A 17,815-nucleotide genomic window follows, 5' to 3' on the forward strand; every position below is an offset into this window, starting at 1 on the left:
TCCTCGATGTAGTACAGCATCCGTCGCCGTGGCAACCTCCCCATCTCACCTGCGAGCGCCAGGCCGATCATTTCGGAGGAGAGGTCGAACGTGTTGGCCCTGTACACCGACCAGGGCCGCTGCTGCCGGGGGCTGCGCTCCCTTGCCGACATCCTGGCCTTCTCTCACACACACACACACACTCACTCACTCACTCCCTCACACACACACACACACCGTTGGTGCTGTGTCACCCCACGGCCCCGCCTGGGCCTTCCTTTCCTGGCTATGAAAGAGAGAGAGAGAAGAGAGGAAGCAAGGGAGAGAGGAGAGAGAGAGGAGAGAGGAAGCAAGGGAGAGAAAGAGAAAGAGAGACAGGGAGGGAGAAGGTGACATTAACATCATCTCCGGTCAACAGATTATAATCCATGCTGTGAGTGTAGATAGGCAACCAACTCGGTAGCCGACTATGTGCTTTAACCTTATTAGCAAACTTAGTAGCCTATGCAGTTTGTATTGTTTCCCAGATACATTTGACAGAAACGTGGGCACAGTTAGCAATCAAAGCAAGTCCTGTGGCATCACAGTGAATTGGTAGCGACCCTGCAAACAGGGCAGACGACTGCATCACACAGGAAAGGCTTCATATGTCCTTTCATATCTCCGCGTAGTATTGCTCTGACTGTTGTCATCTCTCTTTTCCTCTCTCCATCCCTCCCCCTCGCCTTTCCCCTCTTCCTCTCTCCCTCTCTCCCTCTCTCCGTAGTGCTCACATTTCACTTTTGGTGCAGGAGGGCTGCAGGATGTGGAGGTGGCTAGTCTCCCAGTGGAGCCTCTGGTCCACATTCAGAGAGAGAGAGAGAGGGAGAGAGGGAGAGAGAGAGGGGGGGGGAGAGGGCGAGAGATGGGGGGAGAGAGGGAGAAAGAGGGAGAGAGAGAGAGGGGGGGGGAGAGAGAGAGAGGGAGAAAGAGGGAGAGAGAGAGAGAGGGAGGGGGTGTAGAGGGAGGAAGGGATGGTAAAGAAATGGAGAGCGAGGAGAGAGCAGCACGTGTCTGTGAACATGCAGCTAGGCACCATTACTCTGCGGTTGCATCTCGCTCATGTGCTCTCAGCCACATGTGACGAATTAGCTTAGCTTATTTCTGTGTCTGTGTGTGTGTGTGTGTGTGTGTGTGCGTGTGCACGTGTCTATGTGTGTGTACGTGTGTCTGCGTGTGCACGTGTGCGTGTACGTGTGTGTGGAGGAACAAGGCTTTCATCCCCTGAATTATTAAATAAAATGTGCTGCAAGAGTTTGGATAACACCGCATGTGTTTCTCTCCTTATGGACACGAGGTGCACACTTAAGAGGAAAACACTTCAGGCTTCACATTATTCAAGTGGACAGATATGACAAGTGTGTCAAAACAAACCATGACAAACAAACCTCTCAAACCTCATCCCTCATCCCTCTGGCTCTCGATCAGCGAACATGGAGAACTGGCCCGAATGTACAAGGCGGGATCTGTCTCTGTGAGGTCTAGCGAGATAGTATTCTGATTGGGCTATACCTAGTACTATACCTAGTACTATACCTAGTACAGCTGCACATGTATGTGTATTGGAAAGGAGAGGAGGACTTTCAGAGCTGTGTCACTCTCTGTTCACGTACTCTCTCCATCTTTTCTGTGTTTCTCTCCTTCTCTCACTCTTCTCTTTCACATCCCTCGCCTCAACAACTTTTAACCGCTTTGTTGTCAGTTTTCCCTCTATGCAGAGATGGATCAGTGTAACATCGTCCTCTTCACACCTAACCCTAACCCTTACTCCAAGAAATGTCTCACATTCAGTTCATAGAGTGATTAAAGCTGCATCAGAGTATGTGTCAAATAATTTCAACCCCCTTAACAGATATAAGAATAATAGAATATCAGCTACGTACATCAACTTTCTTTCTGGTGGATTGGGGAGGAAGATTGAGCGTAGTTTAGCTGTCAGTGACACTTTTGGGTCCTTTCTCTAAATTGTTAGAAACTCAATTCCTCACATCCTCTCCTCGGTCCTTCTCACTTCAGTCTCAAAAATGGATTGGAGGAGAATATCTAAGGGGAGGAGCCTAGATCTTCTCCTTCAATGCGTTTTGAGCAGGAAGCAAGTGGAGGACGGAGAAGAGGACACAAGAAATCTCCTCCTCCTCCTGCCATTCCTCCTATTCCTCCTCCCCCTGCCCCTCCTATTCCTCCTCCCCCTGCCCCTCCTATTCCTCCTCCTGCCATTCCTTCTATTCCTCCTCCTCCTGCCCCTCCTATTCCTCCTCCTCCTCCTGCCCCTCCTCCTCCTCCTCCTCAGGGGACTGGTTTCCCTCAGGCCCAGTGCCTGTGGACAGGCGGCCCAGTAAAAAGGCCTCTACGCTCCACATTGAGCCAGCAATTAACCCATTTACACTGTGGCTGTGGGCTCAGGCTAATAGATGGCTAGAATAGAACAGCGCTGTGGTCTATTTATATGGCTCAGATCGAGATCGATGGTCTATTTCTATCAAAGCAAACATCTGTAGAAGCCCACACACCAGCCACCACAGAGAGAGAGGGGGGGACAGGTCAGGAGGAGAAACTGCTATCCCCTTCATGACAAAAGTCTTGAAGTCTTGAACTCATAATCTGTATATTGTACTACAGTGTACTGTTTTGTTGTCTGTTATTGTTTAATCTATGTATACATCACGCAAAAAAAAACTTGTTATGTGAATGCAGTCAAATTAACTTAAAAAAGCTGCTCTCACATACTATTACAGAACAACAGGTTATAAGTCTAACAGCAGGATGTTTTTTCTAGGTATTTCCGGGGGGGATTTGAGCTGCACCACGCCTTTTGTTTGACTTCCGGTTTTCATTTAGGGCCCAGTTACTCATTTACCAGACTTCCACAACAAGCTAGAAACCAATAAAATTTTTGCAGAAGCCGACAGGAATGCAGAAGGATTCTGAAGGTTATAATAGCTGTCTCGAACCTTCAATAGGCTAATCAAATCAAATCAACCACTGAAAAACATTAATCTACACGCTCAGTCAGTATGTTTTGAACATTTGGACTTTGAGGACATTAAGTGGTTAGTCATCAGGCCAGGAGGCACATCTTTGTTCACCAGAGCCGTGTGTTGATGAAGACGAGCAGAAGAGAGATTAGCATGGGTCAGAGCATCCCGCCAACTTACAGACACGTCTGCCCCAACCTCAGGGCTGATTTGCCCTGTAGATCAGTGTTGGCAAGGCAACACATGACCAACGTTATTGTATGGAACTTTCAATCCTCTAGGGGAGCACTTGAGCTTACCTGATTGGACAGAGAGAGGTACACCTCCCCATACCGATGAGCAAAAGATGAGCTTATTTTGCAATGGTTTGTCAGCCTTGAACTAAGGGCTGTGTGGTCAAATGAGATAATACATCTATTAATATCATACCATGAACCATAGTCAACATTCATGCAAATAGGTTTGAGGTTAACAATTAGCAATCAAACTTTCTTAGTGTATCTGTAAGCAAAAGTGCATCCGCTAGCCTAATAAGCATTACCGGAGAGGCTTTTACTGCTGGCCTATGAGGGCAACATGAAAATATGCTGAACCACCCCTTTAAGTAACACTGCTGCAGGCATGTATCTTGAGACAGCCTCTGTGTCATAAGAGACTTGGGCAGCAAATCCTCAGAGGCCAAGAAAGGCCTTTCTAGGGCTGCAACTATCAAGTATTTTGGTAATCGAGAATTCTGTAGATTATGAGCACACCAAGTGACAGGACAAGTTTTCCTCTGTTTCTTTTTTTGCATGTGCACAAGCTGATTCTAGTGCCAATTAATACTTCTTTTTTTTTTTTTTTTTTTTTTTTTTATCTGTAATTTACTGTTGAATTATGTTTTGAAAAGCTGTTTCTACCTACATGAGGGTGGTCTCTGCATTGCTAACGTTCGCTAGCGGCTACACATAAAGCTAGCTCCGCAGTGGGTACACAACGCACGCATATACTTCTGCAAAGTGATTGGGGTCTCAAGGCAGAAAATTCTAATCAAGGACTTTTGCAATGAAGTTATTTGAGGAATCGTTCCAGCCCTGGGCCTTTCCCTGTCCTGCCTAATCAAGCATAAAAGCTGGAGGAGAGCGCGTCGATATCTACTGCTGCTGAAAGCCTCAGCAGAAAGACTATTACACAGCCCCATCATCAGAGATCTGGTTCTGCCCCGTCAGTGCTGAGGGGGACCAGGATGCAGACCGTGGTTTGGGTGGGTCAGAGTTCGGGTCAAAAGTATTGTGTTCTTCCAAGATAAAATGACCTTTTCTCCAACCTCATGCAGACCTGTAAAAGATGAATGCTCATGTCCGTAACCTACCCCCTCATTTAAACAGCAGAGGTAACTTCCAGGTCAGAGCATTATACAATAATGACTGGAAATCACCAGTTCAAGACTACATTTAACAATAAAAGACAATTAAATGTCTCATATGATGTTACATAGCAATCATCCTGATGTTACATAGCAATCACAATTACGTAATCTCTATATCATTATTTTAGTTCCAACAATTTCCCAATTGTTTGCTAATATCTACGACTGTTCTGCAAATTGGGTGTGAATATGAGCCACATGAGGGACAACCAAATATAGCGTAAGGGGACCCTAAAGATTTGTAAATCACATGAACTGGGACACATGGGCCGAGGAGCGTTCACAGGCGCTCGGCTAATCCCCACTAGGTTTCTGGCACACTTTCTTACATTCACAGTGCTTCAACTGGAAGAGACTGGGTATGCTGCAGACCCTGTTCCATCAAAACCAGTTACCAGGTTTCTGGGGTAAAATATAAATAGGGTCATTCGTGCGCTGTAAGGAAGCATTCTTGAATTGAAGTGAAAGTTCGCTCTTGGCTCCAGCAGTTTATGAATGCTAGTATTAAGATGTGTAAAATACAGTCTTGCAGTGCAAAATGAATGTCTTTTCGTTTAGCAGACATTTCGTAGTTAGAACAGATTAGAATATTAGCTTGGGTGTTATTTTTGTTTTCATTTATTTGGCGCCGTCTGGCGTCCTCCCCTTAGTTCCCTCTCTATGTTCCCCCCGTGTTGTCTGGATGTTTGTTGTATGTACTATTGAATAAATTTGGCTTGCTGTTGCCATTTTACTCCTAAGTAGTGTTGTCCTAAGTAGTGTGTGTTGCACTAACACAGCACCAGCAGTCCTCGGCAGCATATACAGACACTGTATGTTACGTCCCCCCCCCCCCCCCCCCTTTTCTATCCCTAGACATAGTATCTGGAGGGGGTTCGTAACAGTGTAGTTAGGCTGTGTTGGTTTTGGCCCAAGGGTACCTGAGAGAGAGAGACAGAATAATATTTCATATTATGTAAGCAAGGACCCTGTGAGATGTCTGACTGACTCCCAACAACACATGCATCTTCTCCATCAAGCCAACAACCGGCAGACAACATCCATACTAACTAGCCCTGTGTTGACCATTACACCTTTCAATGGTGACTCCAGAATATACAGCAAGGCGTCAATGTTTCTTTCATTTGCTCTGAACCTAAAACAGCCCCATCTTGCATAGGTCCTGAAACCACCTCCAGGCTCCAGGCTTCTTCCCTCTGGGGTTTATCGGCCCTACGGCGCTCCTCTTAAGGGATTATACACTATCAAACAACTGGGGGTTCAAACATTCCTAGAAATCAGGATGAGCTGCTTGTTTAAAAGGGGCCTTTCTCCTCTCCTCGTCTCCTCTCGTCAGCCCTGAGGAAAACAGCGGCCCTGTTGCCCATAAAAGGCCAAAACCTCCATGTTGACTGGCTGCCAAGGCTTTGTCAGATCAGACCAGACCATCACAGACCAGACCACCACACATTCGGAACCAGAGGGAAAGAGCTAAAATGACTCCTTACATCTGACATCCAATCTCTGCCCATCGAACACACCTCTACTGACGTCTGGGGAACGGAGCTCTGTGTCACTAGTTTCCATTAGGCCGTCTGTACGTCCTCTTGCACTGTCTGACTCCCAGCCCACGTGAGTCTTTTTATAACCGCTCACTTATGTAAACAGACCTCAACTCCGTACCCTGTCATAATGACTATGGATGAGGTAAACACACTTAGTGTAATTGGAGGAGAATATGATCTCTTCTTGACACTAACCATGCTTGTTTTGTGAGGCTCTATGGCAGAGCCCTGTTGTATCGGCTCAAATAGCGTTTCCCCATGACATTTAGATAGATAGATAAATAGATAGATAGATAGGTACTTTATTGATCCCCAAGGGAAAATTAAGGCATTACAGCAGCTCACATCACAAACAACAACAAAAAAAAGTGACAATAGAATAATAGAATACAATAGACATCTGAAACATTATATACAGTAGGAACAGTCCAGTATGATTTAACATCCCCCAGCCTGACTCTGATCACCCTGATCAGGCCAGCTGGAGGAGGAGTTGTACAGTCTTATTGCGGCAGGCAGAAAAGATCTCCTATAGTGCTCGTTAGTGCAACGTGGTTATAGTAGTCTGTTGCTAAAGGAGCTTCTCTGCTCTGCCACAGTGTCATGTAGGGGATGAGAGGGATTGTCCATGATGACCAGGAGTTTGGTCCTCATCCTCCTATTGGCCACCTCCTCCACAGTGTCCAGGGTGACACCGAGGACAGAACCAGCTTTCCTAATAAGCTTGTTCAGCTTCTTGGTGTCACCTTCCTTAACGCTTCCCCACTGTTTAGTGCCTGACCAAACATTTTGCCTATAGACCTCGGGCACCAGCTCATAGACTGCCAATACGGCCTCCTTCACCGTTCTGTAGTCCTCTGACTGCTCAGGTTCCAAAGCCGCATAGGCCTCCTGAGCCTTCCCCACCATCACACATTGCACCAGCAGGGTCCAGATAGTCTCTAGTCATAACAATCGTCAAAACTATCTTCTCAAACCACCATCAGGCTCACCCACATTGAGCTTTGGCAATAGATGCTGACAGTTAGCTAAATCAAAACGCCCATCCTGACTACACTGAAGTACACCATCTTGCTGTTCCAACCGTGTGCCGTATGCTCCAATTTTAACTTCCATCGTTTCCAACTCCCTCACCGTCCCTCTCGCACGTTAGAACCGTCATCTGGCTTCCTGCTCACCCCGGTAAATACAATTGGTAGGAATGTCTTCACCTATGAGATGTGGTGTAAGATTCTTCCCTTTTAAAAGTGTCTGATGAAATGAATTCTACATTAACTTCAGTATTTAGTTAACAGAGAAAGCGGTGGTCTGAGGTCAATGTAGGTCGACTTACAGTCAGTGCCAAGGGGTGAGTGGGAGGGGAACCCAGCTGATCCAGAGTACGGAGAGAGGAGCCAGAACAGAACAGAGCTCAGGTGGGTCTGCCAGCCACCTCAGGATCTGAGAAGGGAAGGAGACAAGGGATCGGAAAAGGGGGATAAATGCCTAAATATTACCTATATCATTTACATTTACATGGCATTTAGCAGACGCCTTTATCCAAAGCGACTTACAACAAATACATTTGTTTAAGTAAGTGAATCATCTATCCATCAGTCATCATAAGATAAAGTAATCAATGCTCAGACAAGGGGCCATTGGCAGTCACAATGCTAGAAGAAGAGTTTTTAGTTTTTTTTTTATTAACAGGAGAGAAACTTGTACAGGGTGGTAGTGGGGGTGAAGAGGTCTTTAGGAGGGACCGTTGTAGCCTGAAGAGATGGGTCTTCAATCGACGGCGGAATATCACAAAACGCCATAATTATTGTCTGTAGGTGAAGTATTCTCCTGAGGTTATATTGCCTGTAGTTGTATGTATTCAGTTGGATACTGAATAGTAAGACTACAGGACTGCCGAGACATGGAGTTACTGAGCCGAGTAACTCTACGATGGCAGCTGTAACGGAAGTCATTTGCTCAAATTAACCTTCACACAGGTCTGGTATTCTGTCTCTGCTGAACGGCTGCCACATTTCACAAGTGATAACTGGGTATTTTAAGGTGTGTGTGTGTGTGAAGAATTGATAAAAAACACTGAAGAACAGAGAAAGGACTAGATCGGATGAGAATAAATACATAAATGTACAGTTCGGTTAGACGGTTATGGACATGATAAAGCTGACTCTACACACTAATGGTCCTCTCTGTCGGTTTGATTCCCGCTGGGACCATATATACTGAAATATGTATGCACTCACTGTAAGTTGCATTGGAAAAAATCGTCAGCTAAATGGCATAAGACACATGACCAACTAACACAAGTTATCATTACGTTATATCTGACTCCAAAATATATTTTATGATTGATAATGATTTGCTCATCCCTGTGTGACAGACACTCGATCATATCGATCCTAGATTCCATTAAGAATACCCAATATGCTATTACCATTGCTTTGAGTTAGATTAAATTGTGAGGAGTTTAAACAGGGTCCAATACTGATGTGATGACTCAAGTCTACGTGTTGCTAACTATGCATGTGAACATTAGACATTAATGGTGAACTCTCTGAGATAACCTGGTCACAATTATGTCGTGCTGTTTTAGCCAAACCTTTAACTAGCGCAAAACATCACATTATTGCACATAAGAAGAATATCAACAAACAATTTAATAGTTTCAAAGAAATATATAAAATAAACACAAACTGTAGTAAACAAATGGAAGTTTAACCATAACCATAACGTGTGTTTCAAGGACAACACAGGAGACTAGAACCCATAGGCCTAACTCAAGAAACTCGAAGAATGAATGATTAAATAAAGATTATTTAAGGAATAAACATTCTCCAAATAGAACATTAGTGGGAGAGGCCTGTGGGCCTACACTATATACATTACAATACAAAGGAATCAGCGACAGTCAGGGCGCAATATCCCCAGGATGTCCACCAGGCATGCTTATTCAACTGTAAATAGGTGTTCTGGGCTGAGAGAGGGGGGGCATTGATCACCATTCACAACAGAAGGTCAGACGATCGCTGTCTTTGTATCATCATTTAAATACATTTAAAATCAAATTTCATCAACATGCGTGTCTGTGTGTGTGTGTGTGAGTTTTGAGGCTCCAGTGAGGCAAGGCTCTGGAGTGTGTGCTTCTATTTAAGGAGCACTCAGCCATGTTGCTTCTCCAGATGGCCCTTGTGCCATCATAGAGACACCGATCAATGGACTGGAGCCACAGCACCTCCCTTTTCTATACAAACAGCAGGCGAGTGGGCAACAGTGTGTGTGTGTGTGTGTGTGTGTGTGTGTGTCGTATAAGGGTCAGATTAGAGCATGCATAGTCTAAATAAATTATCAGAGCAGCTGTAACCTTTTCAGATGAGGATCTCCCATCCCCCTCCATATGTTTTTGCACACACACACGCACGCGCACACACACACACACATACGCCCGCTCGCACACACACACACACACACACACACACACACACACACACACACACACACACACCTCAGGGGGGAGAGAAGTGTGGTCCATGTGACAATATGAGTAACAGTGCCTCAAGCCTAATGTTTCAAAATAACTGCTTGTCTTCTTTGTTGACACCCCACTACTGTGCACAGTGTAGCTTATATGCCCTGTGCTCTGCCACAGGTGCAAACACAGACCAGAGACCCTTTTGAGAAGACAGTGCAGTGCTTAGTTAGTTACTACTGAGAGAGCAGGGTTGTTTTCAACACAATGTAGCAAAACCTTCTGCGACTGAAAAAACCCATGTGATCTTTATTGGATGAATCTTGCTAGTAACCTCCCCACTGTGCTCTGTCTCAAGACGTCTCATGCATACCGAACATGACCCAGCACTGTGGAGTCATTTGCTTGAAGGCTGATTGGTCAGCTTGGATGACATAACAGAGAGATAAAAGCACATTACCCCATCTACCCGCACATGTGCACAGCCACTCCATGTGCAGGAAAGTTTGTGTGTGTCAGGTTTGAGGAAGAGCCATGATGATGATTTCCTCCAAAATGTGTTTGTCAACGTTAGGCCTGATACTCACATAAGACTTGTGGATTATGCAGCCTCTCCCCGGGGTGTGTGTGTGTGTGTGTGTGTGTGTGTGTGTGTGTGTAAGCATGCAATGCAATTGCACTTCAGAGTTGAAAATCCGAAAATGGCATTAGTGTATTAGCTATCTTCCAAATGGCTGTTTTCATCAGTGAAAAGGCATTTGTTGGACGATAGGCAACATGGGTTATTTGAATTTCCAATCGTTATTGTGACAACATTCGCATAATTAATCTTACAAAACAACTTTCTTGTTCGTCTACAACTGGTTGCTAAGCAATTGAATGGCCGCCATGAACGTCTTGTAAATTGTTAAATTCTAATCTCAGTTTCACCTTCCAATCTCATTTAACCTTAAGCTTACTAACCCAACAGATACATGTTGAAGAAAGAGATAGTGGGAGATAAGAAAGGGAAAAACAGTAAAAGGTATGATAAATTACTTTGCCACAGGCGGAACCTGAACCCTGGTCTGTAGGGATGGAAGGCATTGTCAACCATTAAGCCATGGAGAGTTCTTAAATGTCAGTTGCGTACTTTTAAATTTTGAATAGTTTAAAAAGTATAATAGACCTACAGCACTGGAAGTATGTGGAACATTTGTGCTTTGAGTGTTGTAGGAAAATTAGGTCAAACAACCAAAAACCTGAACTCTCTCTTTAATACCAATTCACATCCTGCATTGAGCTCTGATGTATTGATTAGAATGTGGTCAGACCAGGTGAAAACAGAGGCATTTCCTGCACGACAAATGCAAGGAGGCAGGCCCACAGCCTTGACAAAACGGCTAGACATTGGGAAAGAGGAAATTAATGGACGCAGGTTGGTGGTGGTGGTGGGGGGGGGGGGGGGGGGGGGGGGTTGCCAAGGCCACATTGAAACTACTGCCATCTCAGGGAAGTGGTTTGGCAGGTTTCAGGGCTCAGAGACAATGCATCTTAGGACACATTAAAACCAACAAGAAACGAGAGGATCTATGACAGCGAGTGAACTCAGAAACCATGAGAGAATTTCCCCTCAAAGGACAATCATAATCATCATCATCATCATCATAGTCGTCACCACCCTAATTTTACTCATTTGTGTCTCTGCAAAGCCATCACAAACCACCTTGACGTGTGACTCATAGCTGTGTTTATAAAGCCAAGCCTAATCTACAAACACTAGCCTCCAATTTCTTGAACAGTCTTGTCCTGAATACAGTGAGCAAAAGTACCCTAACTAACAACACCATTGCCAAGGACTAATTTTGCACAGGGATAGTGTTAGGTGGCATCACCTCTCCTGCTAATAAAATAAATAAATAAAAAATAGTCTACTGGCAATACGACTGCCTATGGCCCCTGGTGTGAGCATTGATTACTTTGTCTTATGATGACTGATGGATAGATGATTCACTGAATCATCTATCCATGTGAGAACGAGCTCGCCGTCCTCCGGAGGTACAGAACATGAGAGGTGAGACACGATGGCGCTATTATGACTCAACTACTGATAGCAGTGTGCCACGCTCTCCGCTTGCTGATTGGCTCGCTCACAAACTCTTCAGGCTGACCAGGAAGCGAGAAACAACAAGAAGCCGAAACACAATGAGAACAGTTGTCAAGAGGATGCGGTTGTGCCCATTCAAGTACCTGTACAGTACGTTGTCCTCTGACCCCTGCGGAGGTCAAAGTGGATACGCGAGACAGACACACACGTCTCACCTGTCCAGCTAACAATCCAAACATGTCTGGAAAAACCTCGCAGGGATTACCTCAAAAACGTAGTTTAACTTCAGTTTGCTGGCATAGTGGGCTAGTACGCAAGTGTTGGGAGTCGCCAAGACATTGAGTACACCAGTCACATCTAACATTACCCTCCCTGTCCTCCCAGTAATCAATCACTAAACACTACAAACACAATACATCAACACACAGCAGGAGGCTGTTACTCCATAGTGTCATTAGAAAAGGGAAAGGCCCCCTATGGTAAATAAATACATGTTTGCCATTGAGCTCGTCCTTAATAGGCACTCTGAGATTTGACCCTCTCATTATGGCCGCCGGAGGTGGACCATTACAAACAACATGCAGAGGACTCTTGGTATCATTTATGTCCTTTGATTGGCATGTTTGAGCCTAGCCTCCCAACCAGGGCCACTGCGTGGCGTTAAGAGGACTGCTGTCTCATTCTACTGACAGAGAGGGCCTAACAATGTACACACCCAACACAGTAACACCCCTATAATATATTAATTATAACCCCAATAAAATATGACCCTCCCAAAATGGCCACCAGCCAGCACGTCAGCTGCTGCTGTAGCAGTTACACCATGCACTCCATGCTAAGATCAACATTCAAAGATTTTCTCCTACCTTTCTTTCTCCTACTACTCTTTCAGTATGTTGAGGTAAACGCTAAGGGCACTTAAACCAGGAGGCAGTATGGACCGTAACTGACATAACTGCAGATACATCACATCCATTGGGGTTGATTGTTGCTTTGTACAGTACACAGCCTACTGGCTCCTTAGCTCAGAGAAATCCCACCACTCCTCCTCTTGATGAATAAAACGAGAATCCCTTTCTGTCTGCACAGCAGCGGACGGACGGTGGATTATTCTCTGTCCTTCTCCTCCTGTTGCCCCTCTCCACGCAGCGTCACATGTAAACAAACCCACACGCAGTCAGCTCAGCATCACGAGTCGGCAGGCTGCAGCTGCGTCTCTCCCGTCTCTCCCTCCTCTTTATTTCTCGGTCACTAAACCTCTCTCCTCCCTGCTTTCTCTGTCCCCCTCTCCTTTACACTATCCGCATCTCTCTCTCTCCTCTACCCCTGCAACATTGCTGAGTGCAGCTGATCGATAAGGTCCTGTCTCCTCTCCAGCCACAACTGTGCTCAAGCAAAGACAAACAGGAGACGGAGGCCTATCGTCAGTGGTTTAAGCAATAGAGGAGAGGCCTCCGTTTCCTGTGAGAGAGAAGCTGACATAGAGCAGCCTACATTACAGCAGACCAATGCTTATTAACCCAATGGCTTCCAGAGCAATATCATGACATTATGAACGTTTAGTTAATCTTGAAGAATACCATGAAGCAAGGGTGGAGAAATTACGTAACGCTCAGTTCAAACAGACACTAAAAGATGAAGCGGTTGGAAAAATGGGGTTGCTCCTTGGTGCCCTGTCACGTTCGCAGACACGCTCTCCCCATCTCTCTGGGGGTCCTATCCTTGGCTGCTCAGTTCAGGGCCATGCAGGCAGGCAGGCAGGCAGGCAGACTCCGACAGGTTGCACTTTTCCACACGTGGATTTATAGTCTTGATGTACCCGACGTTCATCAATAATTGACCCTGGTGTTGCATAAGGCAGAGACAGAGGCAGGCTCGGAAGAACCGCTACTTCACTGCCGACATGAATCCCCCCAAACATGAGCTCTGTGGCTCAGTTGGCGCCAACAACGCTTAGGTTGGGGGTTCAATTCCCGCTGGGACCATATATACTGAAAAATGTATGCATTCACTGCAATGTAAGTCGCTTTGGATAAAAGCGTCAGCTAAATGGCATATGTTATTATATTATTCTTATTATAATTATATTATGAGCTTGTTTCAGCTGAAGTGGATTTCAGTGTAAAACAGGGAGTGTTTGTGCTGTCTCTGAGGCCCGGTTCCCCATCGGGGAGCGTGGTTTTACAACGTAGCCTATGAGTAAATGAATGAAGAAGCTGGGGGGACTTTTGTGACAGAGGCTCTAGGCGAGGAAGTAGAGTTGCAGTACCATTGATGCTTATTTCTATCAGCATGACGCAGTAAGAGAGCAGTCATAGAGGGACTGTGTGTGTGTGTGTGAGGGAGAGAGAGAGAGAGAGAGAGAGAGAGAGAGAGAAGTGTGTTGAGGATGAGTGTGCATGAGTGTTGGACAAATGTATGATATAACATGCGAGTGCCTGTGTGTGGGAAAAGAAAGAGTTGTGTAAGTAAGTAACAACAAATTGTGTGTGTGTGTGTGTGAGTGTGTATGAGTGAGTAATAAGCTACTTTTTGATGAGCATGTTTGTTTACCCAGAGTGTAAAAATGAGTAAGAGAAAGCGAGAGAGAGGATCTGTCCAGCAAGACACTGAAGTTGAATCAACAGTAGACAACAGGCCCCGGCTCAACCTCTCTGAGCCGAGTGGGAGAGAAATGAGTCACAGCCCCCCCCCCCCAACACACACACACACACACTTTTTCAAGCATGAGAAAAGAGACTGCACTGCTTTGTAATAACAACATTGCAACAAAAAAAAAAGCAATGCCAGAGATCATTTTTTAATGAAAACATTATGGTAGCACCTGGTTGAATTCCCATTAAGCATCCTGTAATAACGATAGATAATGAGCCAGTCTGTCCTTTTGAGCTGGCACGTGGCAAGTCCTGTTTTCTTTTAAGCCATGCAGAAGTAAATGCAATCCCTGGGAAAGCGCCGTCAACCGCACTGCCGTTTTACAAACAGGGTTACATAATAACACACTGTAGATTCCTGTGCCATCCAAGATCAGCAAAACATATCCCTTACGTAAAATGCAAATGGCTGCCCTAACAATGCCCAGGAAAACAATAATATGCATTTTAAAATCCATTTGTTTCCTCAATACATTCAGATTCTATCCGGTCGCTAAGGGTTCATGATGGTGTACCGTAACAGCACAAACATGGTGGATTGACCCTCCAATGGACAGAACATGGTATGAAAATGCAGCTTTTGAATGACAGAATCAGGCCACAGCACGTTCACAGTCAAAGTCTAATCTTATCAGATAGCCTAGAGCAGACAATTGTTGAGCATTCTTTCTACGACTCGCAGTTGTAAATAGCCAATTGGAAAACAGAAGAATCAAGATGCTTATCACATTCAAAACACCACAGGCACCTACATTTGAGTTGATGTGAAAGGAAGCAGGCAACAATGTCCTGGCATCACTATATCCCCTCACTATAACGGTCCCTCCTAAAGACCTCTTCATCCCTAGTACAAGTTTCTCTCCTGTTAAAAAATAAAAAATAAAATAATAATAACAATAATTTTAAAGTAATCTTTCCTTCTTCTAGCATTGTGACTGCCAATGGCCCCTGGTCCAAGCATTGATTTCTTTTTCTTATGATGACTGATGGATAGATGATTCACTTACTTAAACAAATGTATTTGTTGTAAGTCGCTTTGGATAAAGGTGTCTGCTAAATGCCATAAATGTAAATGTACTATATCCAGTGAATGATATGGGACATACATTTTGAGCCATTGAATGCTGTAAAGATAGGAGATGCCATAGTGTCAGTGTAGCTATAGCCATTATGCCTAGCAACTAACGTCAATGAAAACAAGCACATTCATGAGATGGGAGTGTGGTGGTATTGGCCTGCCGGTGTCAGTGGAAATCCGACTCGGTGTGAATATCTACTTGTCTAGCGTCTATTTCCGGGTTTTTATATTGCGCAATAATTAGAAGTATGATATTATTATTATTATTATTATTATTAATAATACATTTATTTATAGAGCACATTTTCGTACAGAGACAGCATATGTATGAGTAGGGGTATTTAATGGATGTTTTCGGGTGCAATTTAGCTAATATGCGTTTGTATTTATGGATCGTAATGTAGGTGTAATTTAGCTAATATGCGTTTGTATCGAGCTAGCTTTAATCCGAGTCGGATTTCCACTCACACCGTGACAGATCATCATATACACTTGTTGGATCCCTTCCTCACGTAGTCCGCGTAGCATGATAAGAGATGTCCCTGCTCTTTTCACGGGTGATGTGCAGGGTTTGTGGTTTTTTTAGGAGATTTAAGTGATTTCATTTTAATGATCGAGTTGATGTTTATGGCTGTGAAAGAGCAGGAACATCTCTATCATGCTACGTGCCACTACATGCCACTGTGTAATCACAGTTGCAATCCAGTGTATTTGTTGTTTTCATTATTCAAGACACTTTCACGTGTGTTGAATAATGTGTCTCGTTTTAAAACGACTTCTGAGTCAAGATATCACGCTTTAAATGCCCTCATCAGTCCTGAGGTTCCAAATTGCCCATTTGAGTAAATTCCTACAACTCCCAAGATTCCCCTCTCCCTCCCACGCGAGGTCCTTCTGTTGAACAGCGCGAGAGCGAGCGTGTGCTGCTCTCCGGGAATCCCTGGCGGAGGAGAACAGGGTCGGAGTGCAACAACTCTCGGACGCGGCATGAGACTTTTTTAGGAAGTGAATACAGACCTCGCGTTCGACATTCATTGTGCAGCTGCACGCAAAATGATGGCAGTAGGAAACGGTATGCATTATGGATAGACCCGAAATACACATGAAAATGGATTTCGGGTAAACTTCCCCTTTAAAGTGCTCGGCACATTTCACAATAAACCATGTCCATGCTTATGCTAAAGTGTCTGGCAGAAATCAGTGCTAAAACCAGACATTAAACAAATAACTGTCCTCCCCGCACTAGAATAAATGCAGGACCTTTTCTATAACAACGTCAGAACGTCGAATTAGGGCCACCAGTTAATATAACCAACACTTCGAGAATCACACCAGATTGCATCCTGCTCTATGCAGTCCTACAGATTGTCGTAGACTTTTTGATGTATCGAAATAAAACTGAAAAATCCTAATTTCACGAGTCGTTGGTCATTAGGTTTCCTCCTTTCGACGGGAATCACTACGAAGCTATAGCTCCAACTCAGGATTTGATCAAAGTTAGCTCGCTAACTCCCTTTACTTGCTATTAAATTACTTTGCAAAATAAATATGGCCAGCTTGATGCTCGTCTACAGGACAACCACCTGACGAACCGGCATCAGTCAGTGAACAAATGATGTTATTACACATTGTGTCTTCTTGGAGGGGTCATTTTTATTTCGATCCATGGCAAAGTCTCCGACTCTATCTGTCCATACATAGGACCGCATAGAGCAGGATGCTGTCCGGCTAATGGGGGTGATAACCTTAGCTACCGATTAAGGGGGAAAAAATGTAGAACTTTGGGTACCGAAGTTCAGATCCATCATCTTTCAAGCTGTAAACAATGAGCAAATTAGCTTGTTAGCTCGCCAGCTGCTATGTCAAGGTTTTCAGGGCGACATTTTTCCTGACAGTTGAAGTTGTAGATTTACCAGCTAATTGCATTTTAAGATGAAGACACTTACATTTCTACGACGTATGATGACAATCCATTTCATGAGAAGATACAGTGGGCTTTTCTGTTGACGTACGGTTTCTGCTGCTATCCTCCTCTGTCTCCGCAGTGTACGCCTCCTCCTCGCCACACCGCTCCGTGACAAAGTATCACGTGATTTCGCAATTTAAGGAACCTCCCCTACTCCTTGGGTCTTTTCAGAAAATGATAACAATCCTCCTGTATCAATCTCGTCAGAAGTTGATGTTGGAACAATTGGTGTCTGCAGAGAGGCCAGTTTGTTAGCTACTGAAGTCATGCATGCAATTATGCATTGAGAGAAGTTACATCCCATCACCATTCACATCTAATAATTCATGCCAGTATTGCCTTGCCACGTCGCCTATCGAAATCCCTAAATGTATATTTCAAATTAAAATGTCCTATATTTCAAATTAAAGTATTTATTTTAAAAGTTGCTCAACGTTTCAGACTCAAGGAGCTTCATCAGGGTGCAAAAGATCTTTGCGAGAACGAAACGTTGTTGCTAGTGCTATGATTTAAGTAACCTTGTTGAGACCAGCTACCAACCAAGTTCAGAAAGCCTGGGGAAATCCTTTGCAGAAAGTAGGTACAAAGGGGTGGAAACCTGTTTGAAATGAGGGATGCCTCGTGGC

At 44.5% G+C, this 17,815-nt stretch overlaps 1 protein-coding gene across 4 annotated transcripts in view; it reads right to left on the reverse strand.

Annotated features, from left to right (window-relative positions):
• Nucleotides 1-17,257, reverse strand: part of inpp4ab (inositol polyphosphate-4-phosphatase type I Ab) — a 41,312-nt gene extending 24,055 nt beyond the window's left edge. For all 4 annotated transcript variants that reach the window (XM_083679837.1, XM_083679836.1, XM_083679835.1 and 1 more), the window contains exons 1-3: nt 17,170-17,257; nt 7,279-7,385; nt 50-265 (exon numbers count right to left, since the gene is read on the reverse strand). In XM_083679837.1, the coding sequence (XP_083535963.1) occupies nt 50-152 (103 nt within the window). In that variant the 5' untranslated portion in view covers nt 153-265; nt 7,279-7,385; nt 17,170-17,257. The remainder of the gene's footprint in view (nt 1-49; nt 266-7,278; nt 7,386-17,169) is intronic.
• Between the last annotated feature and the right edge of the window lie 558 nt (nt 17,258-17,815).

The sequence above is a fragment of the Argentina silus genome (assembly GCF_951799395.1).
Source record: "Argentina silus genome assembly, chromosome: 11".
NCBI lineage: Eukaryota > Metazoa > Chordata > Actinopteri > Argentiniformes > Argentinidae > Argentina > Argentina silus.